Source organism: Zootoca vivipara, chromosome 15 (assembly GCF_965207765.1).
Source record: "Zootoca vivipara chromosome 15, rZooViv2.hap1.1, whole genome shotgun sequence".
In the NCBI taxonomy this organism is placed as follows: domain Eukaryota; kingdom Metazoa; phylum Chordata; class Lepidosauria; order Squamata; family Lacertidae; genus Zootoca; species Zootoca vivipara.
In genome coordinates this window covers 1,140,347-1,158,896 of record NC_142598.1, presented here as the reverse complement: position 1 = coordinate 1,158,896, position 18,550 = coordinate 1,140,347, and the positions used below count along the sequence as shown (strand labels likewise).

The window sequence follows — 18,550 nt, the reverse complement described above, 5'->3', positions numbered from 1 at the left end:
ATAGAGGTCCAGACTTTAAGAAAGCCTCTAGGCAGGCAGAATTCTTCGTTTCAAGGGCAGCCACCAAAGAAAAAACAAAACAAAAACCCCTCATTGTGCCCAGACCTGATTTGGAGCACAGGTGATGAATCTGAACTCAAAGGGCAATGCTTCTTAAAGGCCATGGTGGAGCATTAGGCTGAAGATATGGCACAAACTGTTTATTATTATTTATGCCATTGTGGGTAGGCACTGGCTCCTTGAATTGAGCTTGCAAAATAACAAGCTGACGGAGCTGACACAGGAACCCTAACAGCAGCCTCTTTCCCATGTTGGAATAATAATATCAATTATAGTTTATTATTTATACCCCACCCATCTGGCTGGGTTTCCCCAGCCACTCTGGGCTGCCCCCAACAGAAGATTAAAAACACGATAAAACATCAAACATTAAAAACTTCCCTAAACAGGGCTGCCTTCAGATGTCTTCTAAAAGTCAGCTAGTTGTTTATTTCCTTGACATCTGATGGGAGAGCATTCCACAGGGCAGGCGCCACTACTGAGAAGGCCCTCTGCCTGGTTCCCTGTAGCTCTACCCCTCGCAGCGAGGGAACCACCAGAAGGCTCTCAGAGATGGACCTCAGTGTCCGGGCAGAACAATGGGGGTGGAGACGCTCCTTCAGGTATACTGGACCGAGGCCAACACATTGAATTGTGCTCAGAAATGTACCAGGAGCCACTGTGGATGTAGACAGCTGCTTTCTCCCAAATGAAGTGCAGAGTGTTTGAGGAGCATCTCCACACTGCAGGAAGTCAGCCATGCAGACAGATTACAAAGTGGTTTGACTGCATGGACCGCCATAAACTGAAGTGCATCACATGTCTGAGCTACCAAGATTAGAATTAAAGCCAACAATGTAAGGCTGTTATCCCTCAAAATAGTTTTAGAAGAACTACAGTCCACACAGCTCTCTGCACATAGGCCAGAACATTTTGCCCTCCAAATGTTGCTGAACTACAATTTCCAGCAGCCCTAGCAAGCATGGCCAATGGCCAGGGATAATGGGAGTTGTAGTACAGAAACATCTGGAGGGCCAAAGGTTCCCCACACATTGCATAGGTCTACTGATATGGCCAATGGGGCATCTGAAAGTTTCTCAGACAATCTGAAGAAATGGGAGCAAGAAACTGAATTGCTCTTATCCAGCAAAGCCATATAGATGTGTTACATGGAATGCAAACTTTTTTACTGTCTGCTGTCTGTCTGTGCTGTCACTACTGAGCCAGAGCCAGCTCATAGGTTTCTTAGGTTTTTCCTGGGAGAAGAGCCATAGCTCCATTTCTAGGTTTGTGAAAAACACATGCCGGGGATCTACACTGCAGCTCAACCTTGCCCAGTGCAGATTCACATGCTGGTAATGGTTTTATACCTGATCATCCATCCTTAAAATTACTGCAACGTTGTAAGTGAACTAAATGTTTGCATAGCAATAAAAAATACCGCCCCTTGTTAGCTGTGATCTTCTCATTGACAATTTTTAAATAGAAATATTGACTCCTGAAATAATAGTGATGTAAAAGCTAATAAAATTAAAATCTCATAGAGAGGTGCCCATTATAACTCTATGCACAACCAACTTAAACACAATCATTTTTTGTGTGCTTGGCAGAATAGACAAAGGCAGATGCAGGAAAATCATAGTACATCAAGGAAAACCAGCCGAACAAACATGTGGCAGCTACATCTATGTTTTCAATGCTGAATTCTAACACTTTTTGTAATTTTCTTGTAAGTTTTTCACCTCATTTCAAAACAATGCCAGTTGAAGTAAGCAAATATAATGTTTAGAGTTGCACCCACACAATTTCTCAGAAATTCTTTCGATAACAGGTGCTCCAAGTCAGCTGCAGTTCAGTACTAACCTGAGATAAACTCAGCATAGAGAAGACTTGTAAACACTCCCTCACTTGATTGCCTGTGGCATCCAAGGATCTCTGCCAGGTGACCAGGCAGGAAAGCTCTAGAAAAGCTGGTTCTTTTAGGCAACAAATCACTGAGTTATATGCAGGCAGGCAAACTAGTAGAACAAAAAAATGTTGCAACCTTTTTGGGACTTGCTTGAAGGGTTCCAATGAAGGCAATTAGTTCTGATTATGCATTGAAAAACACTTTGCATAGCTTAAACAGATTATCCTAATTAAATAGGCCAGCAGATATATTTTTTAAAAAACCCTTTTTTAGTTAAAGCACTTTTGCAAACTGCAGATACAGGGTTCTCCTCTATGTAAGAGAAGGAGAACGGTACTTCTAAGTTTATGCCTAGTGAAACACATGTCTTTACAAAACTATTAGCTTCCTCAGATGCTGACACAGAGAATCCCTGGAAACCAACGAGTACACTTGGTCCCAACAAGCTAAAACAGAAGATCTTTTGCTAATCACGGTGGCAGATGGACAGATATGCCGAGATGGAGTTGATTTTAAAATGACTTGTGTTTGTATTTAATAAGATGCTTCCAGTTCTCAGTACAACAGTTCAGTCAGAAATATAAACCCTTATTGTCATTAAGCCACATGATGCATGGGATCATTACTGTTCTTTTACCAGGGCAACAAAACATGCTAGCTGAAAGCAAGCTGAGCAAGAAGCATAGCATGCACCAGAAGGAATCCAATAGCAACAGATACACCCTGCAAAATAGCGTAGTTTCTCCAGTCACTGCAGTATTGGCAATGAGGGTAGAATTCAGTTCAGTACTCAGCCTACATCAAAACTGACCACAATCAGTACACTTAACAAAAGCATCCCAGGTTAAATCAAGCCTTACTACTCCCCACCACATCATGAGAAATCACAGGGTGCGAAGATGGCGCACTGGAGAACAGACGCTTCCTCATATTCCCCTTTGGACAAAAATAATACTTTCTCTTTTTTTAAGCATTCAGGAAGGACCAGGAAGCAGAACAGACCCGCTGGAGGAGCAGCAAATTCATACAGGGCACATATTTGCACAGCAGAACAGCACCTGCTCAGGAAGGGGAAAGATGCAATTGTTAATTGCAAGAAAATGAGATGTTCACTGTCTCCTTCTGAGAAGAGGAGCTGTCACAACTGGTGGTACATCCAAACAAAATCTGGGAGTTGACAAGGATGTAAAAATATCTATTTGTCAGTATCAAGCTTCAGGAGGCTGTTTAGACAGGTCCAATTGTTCTTCCCTATTGCCAAATATATATTTTTTAAAAACAGAAATATATTTATTGGGGGGAGGGCTGGTGTTATCCCAGCACAGAAAGAGTAGTAGAGCTCTTATAGGAGCAGCGTGTTATTCAGCTAAAAACAAAGATTCTCCATCTCTGAACTTTTGCCAGTACCCGTTTCAATCTAAGATGGAGTTAAATTTTTAAAAAGAAGACAGGGCAAAGGCAGGGGGAGGAGAATTACAGTGAGACAATTTTTCAAAGCCATTTAGGTTCCAACATAATACATTAAAAAGAATGTCAATAATCCATCATAATTACACAGTACAAACTGAGTCATCATATAGACATCAATTAATGTACCAGGACTGTAAAATACCCTTCAACATAACTATCCTCTAGTGTCAGGCCAAAGGACTGACTGAAGCTGCTTCCCTGATTCAGTAGGCAATTATAGCCCAAAGAACAAGGATGACATTAGTCTAATAAAATATTTCAATTGTCCCAGGATAGAAGAATCTTTGGAACTGGGCCTCTTCACTTGGAGTCTCTCAAATCGGCATAAGCCTAATTCAAGTCAGCTACCTCTGCAGGAAACATTAATCTCTTTAGGTTGTGTGTTGTCTGAAAGTAATAGGCTCTTTATAAACCTCTACCACCGACTAGATTAGAACCTGGACAGCTATTCTCAAAAGATAGCAACTATGGACAATCAAGTAGGTTATTGAAGGGCAAGTATTTTCAGAGATTACCAAGACCATATTTGTTGCAAATCTGAACCTACTCTTAGAGAAACAGAGCAAGCCAGACTCCCTACCTCCTGACTTTTGTCCAAAAGCATGGAAGTGGCCATCATACCCTCTTGGGAGGAAAAGAAACAATGTGATAAGCAATCAATCCCACCCCCACCCCCAGTGATAATATCCATGGTGTGAGCACCTACCCACTGATAATTCTAACCTGCTGGACTCCAGAATGGGCAGAAACCATATTTAAACAGGATCAATATATGAAATCCCCCATATTCCAATTATATGCCACTTCCCCAGAATACAAGAGCCACATTTCCTTAGCAATATCCAGTCTACCAGTCTCTGTCCAGGCTCAATTCCTTTTTTCAGGCATGGTGCCAAAGATCACAAGTAATATAAAACTTTAAAAAAGCAGGCTAAAACTTTATGAATTAATCACCAAAGGGACAGCTTAGCCTGAAAATTGCCATGTTTTCCATACCCACGCAAACCCTGATCAGCTTGTGAAGCACGAAACCAGACATTCTTCCCCCACCCAGAGAAGTTCCTTGATCAAGAGTTGTCTGTAAGGACACACAGGGTACAGTTCAGTATTAAAGTCCTAGGCTTTAGAGACCTCCAAAGAAGCCATTCTCAGCACCATCAGTCCGGGACCCCTTGCTTCCTTTACTAGGATTGGGTGTGGTGGAATATTTGGGTGGGTAACGAATGAAGAGCCGGTCTTCTTCCTTCTTTATCCAGCGCAGCAGCTTAGTCAGAACATTGATGGCACCAGCTTTGGTCACCAAAGGACTGAAGCAGGTATACAGTTCAAACTTACTTGTGACCTAGAGAAGAGAGGATGGGAGAAAAAAAACATTCAGCCCCATTCAGTAGCAAGGCTGGGAACTCTCTGCAGGTGACCATTAGGCAACAGATACAGCCAAGGTATTAGCTGCAGAATGGCTGGGAAGCCAAAGCCTGCAGCTATGTGCAAGAGAGGAACTTACTCTTCTGTAGCAGCGTCTTATGGGTAGCAAGTTCCCTAAACTACCAGATTTCACCAACCTTTGAGAACCTATAAAAGTTCCCAGCCATCCCACTCAAGAGCTGGACTCTTAAACCACTGAACAGCAGAAAGCAGGTCAGTGATCCTTAAAACTCTGTGATGCTTGTTGCCGTCTCCAACAAAGATTATCAACAGCTCAAAAAGTCAGTCACAAGTTTTCTGTGACTCACCTAAGCTGTTTATCCCAGCTATTCTAATTTAGAGGACACTGATAAGAAAAAGTAAATTATTTGTGAGTACCTAAGGCAGGGGTAAGGAATCTGTGCCTTCCAAATGTTGCTCAGCTATGACTCCCATCATTCCTGATCATTGACCATGCTGGTGAGGGGTGTCAGGAGTAGTCCAACAATATCTGGGGGGCATCAGGAAGAAAGGATTGGATTTACAGGGGTGACTCAATGGTGAAGGGAAATGTTGAGCACTCCTTTCCTTCCTCCCTCCTGCCTACCAAGTGTTGACATGAGGAAAGCATGGCCTTAGGAGTCCTGTATTATCCTCATAAGGGGTAGCTGCACTCTTAGCTAGCAATCACAAAGTCTCTTATTTGAAGAAGCAGCCGCAGAGTCATTCCTCACCCAAGCCAAGAGGGTTTCCTTTTCAGCTACATGGTAGATGAGACGCAGAGGGCGCGAGGTACTGTGGATACGACTATGAAGGTAGTGATAGAGGTCAAAGAGTCGGTGCCGTTCATTCTCACTGCAGTAAGGCCCCTCCAGTTCTGGGCTGTAATTGGTTAAAAGAAAAGACATATCAGGAAATCAAAGAACTTTGAGTCTCTCTGTACCATTCTTCACCATGGGTCAGGCTACTGAACTCAGGCATAGTGAAGAATGGGAGGGATTTGTTCACCTCAACCACTAAGCAAATTATTCAGAGAGAATGGGAAAGGACAAAAATATAATCCCAGAAAAAGCCTCTAAGAAATGTCTGACAATCAGAAAACATTTAGGCTCCAAGATGTTTCCCAGACCTCAGACAAGTGGAAGCTATAGGAAAGCAGCACGTTTTTAGCTTTCAACATATGGCTGCCCAGTCAGTTGTCTGCACCTGACGCCATACACAGGAGTTGCCTTTTGGCATTGCACAACAAGATGTGCAATGGCATCTTTCTGAATTGGATCCTGTGCATAGCAGCACCTAGGATATGCTGTCCATATGCACACCGGGGGCCAGAACAAGCATACACCCTAGCCATCTGCCAGCCCACAATATACTAAAGTGGTCAGTGGAATAGGCCCCTCAGATCCTAGCATGTTTTTAGGGGAAGAAAGCTGCAAAATGGGCACGTCAAAAAAAGTTACAGTGGTACCTCGGGTTACGAACTTAATTCGCTCTGGAGGTCCGTTCTTAGCCCAAAACCATTTCTTAACCTGAGGCACACTTTCGCTAATGGGGCCTCCTGCTGCCGCGGCACGGTTTCCGTTCTCAACCCGAGGTACTACTTCCGGGTTAGAGGAGTTTGTAACCCAAAGTGTTTGTAACCTGAAGCGTTTGTAACCCGAGGTACCACTGTACATGTAAAACCCTCTCAGACGCCAATGGGGCTGTTTCTAGTTGCTTTCCCCCAAGGAAATGTGGGTGCTTCTGACCAATAAAGTATTCCTTTGGTGCTCCAGATGCATTACCATTGAATCAGTAGCAGCTCCTGTCAAAATGGCTTCCAGATTTCTGTGTACCTCTTACAAGACTTTGCCAGCTAGCAAGAATCTCCTGATGCCAGCCCAGTAGTTTCTACACAAGGATTCTTTTTGATAACCTCATGACTTGCTCTACTGTATTTATAGCCAGCTTAGCCCTTCCCACAACCTCTGGCTGGGAGTCCTTGGGGCGGGGGTAGAGACGAGGCAGGAGCTGTACCATCTCTCTAGGTTTGCCTGCCCCCAAAGCTAAGTCTCGATGCATCAGCATAGCAAATTGAACACACACACACAAATCAGTTCTGGGATGGAGCTTCTTCTGGGAATAGGATTGGGCAGCAAGTTAATACTTGCAAGAGGGAGAGAGAGGGGGGGAGAGAAACTGCACTGTTCTGCTTTATTGTTGCAGCACAGCAGGCTTCCTCAAACTTGGCCCTCCAGCTGTTTTTGGCCTACAACTCCCATGATCCCAGATTTATGAATGTTTGAATGAGACATTAAGGGGCACACCTAAAACCATGACATGTGTGAAGTCACACAGAAACCAGGTGGGGGGTTTTTTGTGAGGGGAAGAAGAGATGGCTGGGGGATCGCCTGCTCTTGATGGGGTTACACTTCCTCTGAAGAAGTGGGTACATAGCTTGGGGGTATTCCTGGATCTTTTGCTGTTGCTCAAGGCTCAGGTGGCCTCGGTGGCCCAGAGTGCCTTCCATTAGCTTCAGCTCATGGCCCAGCTCTGGGCAGGGATAGCCTAATAGATCTATGCTCTGGTAACCTCTAGCTTGGATTACTGCAATGTATTTGACATAGGGCTGCCTCTGAAGACAGTTAAGAAGCTTTTGCTGGTGCGGAATTCAGCGGCCAGGTTGCTTACTGGGACAAGGTGGTTTGAGCATATTACACTGACTGCACTGGCTGCCAATTAGTTTCCAGGCCCAATTTGAGGTGGCTCAGGACCACATCCCTGACTGCAACCATCATCTAAGGCCCTTCTCTCGGTGCCTCCTCCACGAGACACTCGGAGGCTGTAGTGGCTCATTAGTGGAAGGCTCTCCCCAGGGAGGTTCACCTGGTGCCTTCATTATATATTTTTAGGTGCCAGGTGAAAACATTTCTCTTCAACCAGGCCTTTGGCTGATGAATATTCCACAGCCTTTTAAATGTGTCTTTGAGAAGGGGGGTTATTGTTTTGCTGTTTTAATTGTTTACTTGTTTTTAGCCTGTATTTTATTCTGTGAACAACCCTGAGATCTTATGATGAAGGTTGGTATATAAATCTAGTAAATAATAAAATAATAATAAGGTGAAATGTGCTACTACATTCACATGAAGTGTCAGATTGGATCATTCCCCAAGCAAATAATCTTGCAATAAGCAAAATCATTCACTTTCTTTAATGGTCTACAGTCAAGGAATTTCAAGCCCTACACATTTGCTTCATTTACAAATGTATTGATTTGTTTTTGTTTTTATTATTTATTTTGTGTTTTTATATGTTTCTTTTATGTTGTGAATTGCCCTGAGATCTACAGATGAAGGGCAATATTCAAATTTAATAAATAAAATAAATAAAAATAAATCTGGCAGGAAAAGAGATAGGCAAGCAAGCACTATAGGATGCAATGGCTTTGTCCCTTAACAAGAGAAGACTGCCCCTTTTAAAAGGGGGGGTCCCAAAACCAAGAGATTTTGTCTGTCTACCCAAATTAAATCTTGAGATTTTCAGTACTCTTTCCCAGGAAATATATTATGCAACACTGCACTGAAGCAGAACTCTAGAGCATAAAAATAAGCCCAATCATATTTTCCAGAAACATGTCAATGACAGTCAAAACATTAAGAGGCAAAATGCTTCACTAATACCCCTACCTCCATGAGAAACATGGAGAATTCAGAGGGGCCATTATCAATTCACAAACCAATTAAGCCACCCCCTATTGCACTTCCATCTTCTTCAAAGAGCCCTCCTTGCTCCAAGGAGCAAATCTCAGACCACGCATGCCTCTAATTACCTGGTGAACTGGGGAAGCTGCCGGTAGTTATCAGGTATATCCAGAGGCTTGTACATAAAGTGCCGGAGGTCTGGCACACCCACCAGCCCCACACTATAGGAAGGGCTTCTCAGGCCGCTTGAGAGTGCCTGCAGGTAGTTCTGAGTCCTCATGCCTTCCTCAATGCGTTTCTTGCAGTCCGAGACAGAATAGAAAGACTCCTTGTCCGTGGAGAGAAGAATGAGGCAGACGGTACATTCTACATCCAAGTAGGAAATATAAGCATAAAAGTAACAATCCGGGTTGAAGCGTGGCAAGCAAATAGGTGTCCAAATCTCCCCTGTTTGGAATGCAGAGGTTGCCCCAATGAGGTTGAGCAAGAGATGCAAGTCAGTGGGTTCTAGACGGCAGTCTTCAATCACTGTTTTCTCCTGCACTGTGGTGACCAGCTGACTGCGGGCCACCAGAATGGAGAAGACCAGATTGGGCGTGATGGCCTTCTGGAGCAAAGTACCCAGGGAATCCCGTAGGGAGGCTTGGAGGGGCAGGCAGTGCACAGCACCAAGCAGGAAGCAAGGGTCCGACTCCACCAGGTTCAGCAGGCGGTTGAGGATCTTCTCGGAGCCGGTCAGCAGGCGCCGGAGGTCATAGTTCTTTTTCCGCTCAAAGATGCGGGTGATGCTGGCCTCCGTGAGCATGCTGATAATCTGATAGTAGACATATAAAAGCTCCTGCCGCAACTGCTGCTCTGACTGCAAGGTGTGCGACACGGACACCAGCACCAGCGGGCCCTGCTGCACAAAAACCAGTTTGTGATCATCTGTGGTGGAAAGGAGAGAGCTAGTCAGAAGGTGCAGCAGACTGAGCTCTGCACAAATAGGACAGAACCAGATGTAAATCAAGCCTACCCAACCCTGAGTAAAGCGTGCAATTCCATGGAAACGCAAAAAGCCCACATAATGCAGTATAAGGTATAAAATTAGCATCCTGAGAGCATACCTTTTTCAGAAACACATTTCTTGCCCTTATGGTTGCAAAGATATACCAGTACTTGAAAGCGTTCTAGACAACATCAGCTGAACAAGATCTCCAGTGGCCAGAGGCAGGATTTTAATGCCTTGTGTAGCTCCTTGTCTGTCTCCCAACCCCATGATGAGCAGAAGGAAAACACATGCAAATAGTCAAAGGGGTAGAATCCACTATGCCAAACAAGAAATAACTGTACTTGGGTAATTTATATAATTTATACAGGTTGAAGATTTAGGTTTTTCCTGACAACAGAACTGAAGTAGATCTCTTTAAGCACAGGATACACAGTGTTCTGACTAATAAGAACCTTAGTTTTATATTGCTTTATTTTTAAAAAAATATCAACTTCATATAGTCACTATTTTTTTATTCCACATCATATTTAACTGAATGAGATTTCTTCCCCTAGGGGATCACAGAGTGAGTTTGTTGGGCAGGATAGGCTACTAAATCTAAACATGCATATGCTAGGCATGAAGAACAGCATGGAGCAACACAGAGCAGCAAGGTCCAGTCTCTGACCCCTGAGCTCCCTAGACATCATCAGACATTGCCTACGTGTTTCCAAGCACCTCTACAACCACAAGGGCAAGAAAAAGAATGAAAGGAAATTCTTAGAAAGCTGGATTTTGAAGCCAGAATAGAATAGAATAGAATAGATACTTTATTGTCACTGTACATAGTACAACGAAATTGAATGCCATCCCATAAAAAATATAAAAACACAGTTACAGCCACACACACACACACACACACACACACACACACACACACACAACAAGCACAACAACATTTGTGCTTCTCTGTGCTTGCATGAAATCACAACTACATAGCCATGCAATCCACGTCAGCTTTCTTCACATAAAAGAAAATTATCATGATAAAAACCCCAACTCCCTCTATTGCCCAATAACTGAAATTCTTTTACATAGGCTTTACTGTTACCTATCAGTGGAAACACAAGAGATTCCAAGATCGTTAGGCATCAGTCATGGTTCTGAGGGCCAGTCCAGTTTGAAAGAAACCAATAATTTTAAGCTGTAACTATAGGGATCTGGATTAAATCTGGGTACAACCATGCCCAAGAACTCCTATTCCAGAGCTTGAATTATGGGGGTAAAAGTAGAGGATCCTTAACAAAATCTACAAGCCCCAACTTCCCCATTTCAAATCACGAGTGAGTCCCAAAGCCTCATAAAAACAAGTTGTTAATTGTAATTAAAGCAACGCCCCACTGCCAATCTTTTGCCGTACCAGAATAAATGGAACGGATGGAATTATCCCCACTCTGAATGAATGATACAAGTGCCATCATAACACCCATGGTGGAGCTGAGGGCTTCCTCGTTGCCATAGCGCGAGTAAATGGGTTTGCCAGCTTCACTTAAAACAAAGACATGTTTCCTGTGTGCCCGCCAACTCTCAGCTGTCACATCCTCATCCCGGTGTGTAGCCGGGCACGGCTGTGCCACTTCCTCCTCCCCAGGTGGCCCATCGCCCATCACCAGAGGTCGGTTAAACTCGCTGGAGTCCTCCAAAGTGTTGTCAGTGGAGGCTGAGTCAGACAGGTCCTTTTCACTTGATTCCTCCTGCATATCCGCTTTGGCATCTGTCTCAATTATGGGTCCATTGGCTGGGGCATCAGGTAGCTCCCCCTGCTCATCCAATGCAGAACAGGGCTCATCCTCACCTGGAAAAAGTCACAGCACAAGTAAAGGATTTCAGGAGTCCTAGCTTATCCTCACCTCCCTACTTGCACCAGCCTTTACCCTACTGAGAAGGGAGCTCAACTACTAAAAGTTGCAACACTTCATGACCAACTTTGCAGCAAGCTTCAGCATGTCTTTCAGCCACCCCCAAATCCCTTGCTTTCCTCAGTCAGATGAAGTCTCCCTCATCTCCCTTTATGCCCATCATTGGTTCCTAGCAGGGCTTCTTTCCAGCTGGAACTCACTGGAACTCTGTTCTGGCACCTCCCAGGTGGGTGCCATTGCCTTTATAAGAGAGCAAGGGAGGCGTTCATGGGGAGTTCAGACACTTCTTTAGAAAAATAGCACTGGTTCCTAGAAGAGGAATCTAGCACTTCGATGCTTTTTCTCCCCAAGCAAACTTCACCACCACCTTAGCTGAGAGGGTATTGGTTCCCACACATCTCTTGCTATCTGTAATCTCAGCTCTCTTTTTCTGTTTATGTCACGATATACAACACTACAGGCTTTGCCAGCTTGATCTGGATAGCAGCCACATCATCTAAAAAGTCCACTGTTAATGAACAAAATTCAGCCTCAGGTAGAATAACTGAACCACAACGGCAGAGACTTAAACCACTCACCTGTCTCTGCAGAGTTGAGCCCAGCCTTATCTTCAGGGAGATCCATCCCACCCTTAGAAGGCAAGCCAGGGTCTTCCCTCTACATCTCAAACAGCTCCTGAGAAATCAAGAGGCAAATGTGAGAAGAGTTCCCCACTGTTACAAAAACTAAAAAACCACAGGATGCAGGTGCTGTCGCTCACTCACCAGGCCCAACCCCATTCTCAAATTAGGGGCAGAACTTAGAACACTGCCTTCACGGTTCCATTCACAACCTAACTCCACCCTCCACCTCCTAAAAGAAGCAGCAAAAGGAACCTCAACCTTCAGTTTAGAAAGTATGAATGAATGCACTTCAGAGAAAAGGGCTTTCCAAGGGAAAGCCTTTACAGAATGCAAGCGTCAATCTGTCAGCCTTGCCTGCCCTCCCTGCTCTAATCTCAGTCACATGCCTGGGCAGGGATGCCTCAGAGGAGACAGCAGGAAATGCCCTGGTTACTAATCACCACACACAGAGAGAGAAACAGAATTACTAGCGCTTAACTCCTGGATGGGATCTTAAGCAACTCCCATCAGCCCCAGCCAGCACAGCCAATGGTCAGGGATGATGGGAGCCAGGTTGGGAAAGGCTGACTTAGATCATTGGTCCAAAGTGACACTAGTAATACCACCCTTTTTTTCCCTTGAGCTTTACTTCACAAGAGAACAAGAGAAAGAGAAACAGACAGTGGACTGAGTAGGTAAAGGTAAAGGGACCGCTGACCGTTAGGTCCAGTCGCTGACGACTCTGTGGTTGCGGCGCTCATCTCATCTCACTTTACTGGCTGAGGGAGCTGGCGTACATGTGGCCAGCATGATTAAGCCGCTTCTGGCAAACCAGAGCAGCACACGGAAACATCGTTTACCTTCCCACCAGAGTGGTACCTATTTATCTACTTGCACTTTGACTTGCTTTTGAACTGCTAGGTTGGCAGGAGCTGGGACCAAGCAACGGGAGCTCACCCCGTCACAGGGATTCGAACCGCCAACCTTCTGATCGGCAAGCCCTAGGCTCCTGACTGAGTACCGAAGGTAGCCAGATCCAAAAAAGGAAAGGGCTTCTTTACCTATAACAACTGTACAGAAGAGGAACTTTGGGCATGTACATCTCATCATGCAGTGGCAGGAAAAGCTGCACCTGTTGTCAGCTAAAAGGTAAAGCAGCCCCACCATTTGCTACAGGCAAGCAAGAGAAAAACAAACTGATACCATTTAAAAACAAAAGTTTAGTGAGTCCCATGTTCCTGGTTGAGTATGAAGTTCTGTTCCATAGTCGTAAAGGCCGACAGCCAGCAATACGGGGTGAAGGCAGAAATAACACAGTACAATTTGGAAGTAGCATCACCATGTTCAGTCCAAATGTATCTTTCTACATGCACACTTGGGAGTCAGTTGCATTGAATTCAGTGGACTTGTTTCCAAGTCAAATCTGGCTAATAAGTATTTGAGGCCAAGCTCTCAAAAGCTGAATTTTCCACATTTGCAATAGAAGCTGGCTGTGCACACCACTGACTGGCTTGTGCTTGTGATGCCAGCGAGAACTCACATATCCCACGTCCATCAGTGCATCTTCTAAAAAGGGTTCCTTTAAAAACATAATATGAAGAAGAAGAAAAATGAGCAGAAACTTCCTACCTACCTACCCACAGATGCACACACGCCACCTGCCTGAACCACGGGAGAAGAGGCATAATTGACAACAAGGGTTCAGTTTGCTGGTGTGCACTCTGGTCACTTCAGCTACAAAGGGATGAAAAAGCCAGGCTCTCCCCGTCACCTGCACCATCTGTGATGAGCTCTGTCTGTATATTGTATCTCTTTTCTCCACAAAATGACTTATGACAGGCAGGTAAATAACCATAAATTTGATTGCCTGACACAGGTAAGAAATGCCTCCAGGTGACCAGTAGGGAAATATTTGGAAATGGAGGGGGGGATATGAAAAGAGACAAGTTGGGTGTGTCATGCATGCTTCCCCCTTTTCAGTCCATCTGTGTACTAAAATTACCCCACTTAGGCATATGTTTATGTCTTTCCTGAACTTATTTGCAAGGCTGATTTGCAAAGTCTCTGGCTTTGCTAATACTCCTCTTGCCAGCCATCTGTGAGGTCAGAAAGGCAGCTGGCATTCCACAACTGCAATAATCATCTCTGAGGGATTACACTCTATGCAGTGATTCTAAACTTCCTCAGCCCTGAAGAAATGCCCTGTTTAATTGGGGCTGCCAACTATATTCACGATCCATTTCCCTCCTGTGTTGGAATTCTTGCATAGATGTTCTTCCAGCCTTTAAGCCAGGGGTCAGCAAACTTTTTCAGCCGTGGGCCGGTCCACCGTCCCTCAGACCATGTGGTGGGCCGGACTATATTTTGGAAAAGAAACTGAACGAATTCCTATGCCCCACAAATAATCCAGAGATGCATTTTCAATAAAAACACACATTCTACTCATGTAAAAACATGCTGATTCCCAGACCATCCGCGGGCCGGATTGAGAAGGCGATTGGGTCGCATCCGGCCCATAAGCCTTAGGTTGCCTACCCCTGCTTTAAGCCTTTATGTCCAGAATGGTGCTACCATGATGTTCTCAGCAGCTTCTTATTTTGGGCAGCTCCAAGACTACTGGAAACGGTCTGGATACAGAAACAGCACTGCCATCATTGTCATATATAGGGCCATCCTCACCCTCAAAGAATGGGCATGGCAAGTTTTAAAAAGTTATTAGCAAAACTACACAATCGTGTTAAGATTAATGTGAATATACTACTGTACCACTAGTACTTTCAATTCATATCAGGAACAAACAGATGAACAGGCACCAAATCGTAATCAGTGATTGTTAAAAGTATTGCAGTAGATTTCCACAGCCCTAACTGGCATGAAATCTAGGGACCCAGGTGGCGCTGTGGGTTAAACCACAGAGTCTAGGGCTTGCTGATCAGAAGGTCGGCGGTTTGAATCCCCGCGACGGGGTGAGCTCCTGTTGCTCGGTCCCAGCTCCTGCCCACCTAGCAGTTCGAAAGCACATCAAAGTGCAAGTAGATAAATAGTGATCGCTCCAGCGGAAAGGTAAACGGCGTTTCCGTTCGCTGCTCTGGTTCGCCAGCAGCAGCTTTGTCATGCTGGCCACATGACCCGGAAGCTGTCTGCGGACAAACGCTGGCTCCCTCGGCCTATAGAGCGAGATGAGCGCCGCAACCCCAGAGTCGGACACGACTGGACCTGATGGTCAGGGGGCCCTTTACCTTTACCTTTAACTGGCAAGAAAAGAGAGTGGTTAATTGTGTTAGGTCATCCTTGGCACCAGTTCCTGCAATGGTAGGCTCAGACAAGCAACACTTTCCAAAAAAAGGAATTATCGGTACTTCTATCTACAGCCACACCAGAGCCAAGCAGAACCAGGTTGACCAAGGAGCAGCTGCCATTTCAGCAAGCTAGTTCAAAAGTGTCAAAAGCAGCGTCCAACATGTCTTGTACCCCTTTACAGAACCTGGTGCCACATCATATTTGTTCAAGTGCCCAAGCAACACAAACTGAGCAAACAGCCTCATGCCGCTTTATGGCCCAGTCAGAGATGCCTCTGAAGGCCAGTTCACAGTGTAGTGGGAAAACGTGTCTTTTTTGCGGGGGTGGGGTGGGGAGATAGGTCTATCAAGATCTATAAGAGGAACAGCTAAACCATGTTGGTTTTCAGTAACATGTCAAAATCAAACCCTTACATCACCTTCCTAAAAGTCATGGCAGGACTCCCAAAAGAAAAACCTGATCCAGCCATTACTAGTCATAAAAACGCTTTATCATTCTAGAGAGCTACATGTATGCACATCAGCCCTGAACATTAGTCAACCAGCAACCCATCCCAGAAAGTTCACAAAGATCCCTGCAACGCAGCCCCAAAACAACACAGCAACTCAGTCAGTTGCAGTCTCAGAAAGCTGTGTAGCACACTAAGTACATATTGGAGAAAGTGGAAAGGATCCTTTCGGGAGGCTGGAGAGTGGAGACAATTCAACTCTGCCTTCTCAATACAGTAATAGATCCCTACTCTGCTGAGAATTTCCCTCTTATAATACTAGAAGTCGTAGTAATTTAAATAAGCCAATTAGCAAAAGGTTTTGGGGCTACCAAAATGAAGTGTTTCTTCACACACTGCATAATTCCATAACTGTTGCCACCCCTGAAATATCTTTAACTGACAGTTGCCTAATCCTGCCCTCCATATTTCCATCAAGAATAATCTCCCATAGGATGACAGTTATTTTACTATTATTTTTGCTGAACTCTTGCAATTCTCTTATGCAAGGGTGGGTTTTGTCAGACACCTCCTTGGGCAGATCAATGGAAACCCAACAGACATGGCAACAACCTTAGGTAACTCTTTTAGATAAACTCCTATTGGCTAGATCTAAAAATGTGACGGAAGGGGGGGCAGAAATGGCCCTTTCCCCCATCACACACCCCATCAAGCCTTTTGGGTTGGTTTGTTTTTTTGCAAAAGAAAAAAGAGGAGCATTTGGAGGGGGAATGAATTACAAAATGTTATTCTTAGTATGATGAGCAAAATGCTTAAGGAAATCTCTAAGCTATAGCTCTCTTCAGCCACTAGCCATGAGAACTAAATGGAGCCTCCAGGTGCTGCCACAGTCTACCGCTGAACAGCAGGTTGCTGGGAGGGAGGCGTGGGAAGGCCAACCAGTCCAGGCCCTGCTCCTGGGGAGCCTCCCAGGAGCACTTCGATAAAGACTGCGGCACCGGGTGGGCTTCTGGCCTGGTCCTGCGAGGAAGTCGTCTCTGCTGCCGCCGCTGCCTGCCCCGAGGGGCTTCCAGTCCATCCCCGAGGGAAGCACCGAAGGCCCCTTCGTCCGGGAAGGAGGGAAAGCCCTGCGGCTGCCACGCCCCCCCCCCCGGAGCACCGCTTCCTCCCGCCCCTCGCGCTGCCCCTCACCGTCCGCGCGAGGGCTCCCTCCTCGTCGCCCCATCACCGCAGACCCTCCGCCGCTCCGTCGGCCGCACTTCCGGACCCGAAGGGGCAGAGGGCGGGGCGGGGAACGGAAACGGACAAGCGTCTCGACGAATCACAGGACGAGCAGCGGGCAGGCAGGGGCGTGGTCTCCGGGGCGCGAATCGCGGCCCGCGCATGCAGTCGAAGGCCAATCGCGGCCCCGAGCTGCTTTGCAAAAGGGGCGGTCAGAGGCCGGGGAAAGTGACAGAGGGATAATCGCAACGCGAGAGCGGGCCGAAGGGGCGGGGCCATTACACCCGGCTGAATCAACCACAGCCGCCGAAGGCCCGAGGAGAGGGCGGGGCTAGTCTGGAACGTCCACCAATCCCAAATAGGCTTTGCCTGGAGGGGGGGGGGAGAGCCGAGAGCGGCGAGGCGGAGGCCGGCGGGTCCAAATACCGTGAAGTCGGAATCGGGGGTCGCGTACAAACGCCGCTCTTGAGCCGGTGGCTTCCTAAGGGCGGCGGGCGATAAGACAATACAGTAGTTCATCATCATCATTATTTTACTTAATAGACAAACATACCCAGTAAAGTCACCAAAATAATAAAATGACAATTACAATGACAAAGCAATAAACTAAAACAACAACAACAACAACGAATAGTTCAAAGCAACACGAACTCCCAGTCGCCGAGCGAGTCCTGCCGTTCAAAGCAGAAGATGAGACTTCCGCTCGGTTCCCCGGCCCGAAGGTGGCCGGGGCTTCTCGGTGCCTTGGCATAGCTGCCAAGTTTTCCCTTTTCTCACGAGGAAGCCTATTCAGCATAAGGGAATTTCCCTTAAAAAAAGGGATAACTTGGCAGCTATGTGCCTTGGACAAGCCGTGTGGTCGGACTAGTCGCCCCGGCCGCGGTGCCAGCTGTGCTCCCGGAGGGGACATGGCGCACGGGGGCTTCAGGGACAGGCGGCCGGAACCGCCTATGATCTCCGCTGCAGCCTTCAGAACTTGGGCTTCCCTCTCATGTCTTTGGGGATTGTGAGCGTGAGAGCAGAACCATCTTAGAACTGCTTTTAGTAAGCTGCTCTGGAAACCTTTGGCATTTATATAAATGCTATAAGAAAATAAATACATAAACGCCAAGGTAGCCAATCTTTGCAGTCTCAAAATGAAAGAAAAAAGAAAAAGATGGTCCTATACGCCTTGGTGGGACTTTGTCAACCTAACCAGAATGCTAACCAAGCCCTGGCACTTTAGAATCAGGGCCTGGAAATGTGTCTGTGCTGCTGAACTTGCCATTTCTGCTGTTTCAGTTTCATTAACTCACGGCTTAAAAGGGGAATTGGAAACATTCACGGAGGAGAGGCTGAGGCTGTCTGTGGTTATTCATCCTGATGGCTAGATGCCGCCTTCCAGGTAAAGGCAGAGGTACCCCTGACCATTAGGTCCAGTCGCGGACGATTCTGGGGTTGCAGCGCTCATCTCACTCTATAGGCCGAGCTTCTGGGTCATGTGGCCAGTATGACAAAGCCGCTTCTGGCGAACCAGAGCAGCACATGGAAACGCCGTTTACCTTCCCGCCGGAGCGGTACCTATTTACCTACTTGCAATTGATGTGCT

The 18,550-nt window shown here is 46.0% G+C and overlaps 1 protein-coding gene across 2 annotated transcripts; it reads right to left on the bottom strand.

Annotated features, from left to right (window-relative positions):
• Positions 1 to 2,454: 2,454 nt before the first annotated feature.
• Positions 2,455 to 17,051, bottom strand: LOC118097905 (vacuolar fusion protein MON1 homolog B). 2 transcript variants are annotated; one of them, XM_035141203.2, is made up of 6 exons: positions 16,933 to 17,051; positions 11,970 to 12,066; positions 10,893 to 11,327; positions 8,631 to 9,429; positions 5,557 to 5,704; positions 2,455 to 4,760 (listed from the first exon to the last, which is right to left on the bottom strand). In XM_035141203.2, the coding sequence occupies exons 2-6, from the start codon at positions 12,013 to 12,015 to the stop codon at positions 4,542 to 4,544; spliced, it is 1,647 nt and encodes a 548-aa protein (XP_034997094.1). In that variant the 5' UTR covers positions 12,016 to 12,066; positions 16,933 to 17,051; the 3' UTR covers positions 2,455 to 4,541. The 2 variants fall into 2 exon arrangements, with proteins under 2 accessions (XP_034997094.1, XP_088514729.1); XM_088658603.1 differs by having other exon boundaries at positions 16,637 to 16,983.
• Positions 17,052 to 18,550: the final 1,499 nt, after the last annotated feature.

Coding starts and splice junctions, on each gene's coding strand:
- LOC118097905 (XM_035141203.2), bottom strand. CDS start 12,015: ATGGATCTCCCTGAAGATAAGGCTGGGCTCAACTCTGCAGAGACAG. Junction 9,430..10,892: donor CATCCGTTCCATTTATTCTG/GTACGGCAAAAG, acceptor TTTCCACCACAG/ATGATCACAAACTGGTTTTT. Junction 5,705..8,630: donor CAGCTTCCCCAGTTCACCAG/GTAATTAGAGGC, acceptor AACCAATTACAG/CCCAGAACTGGAGGGGCCTT.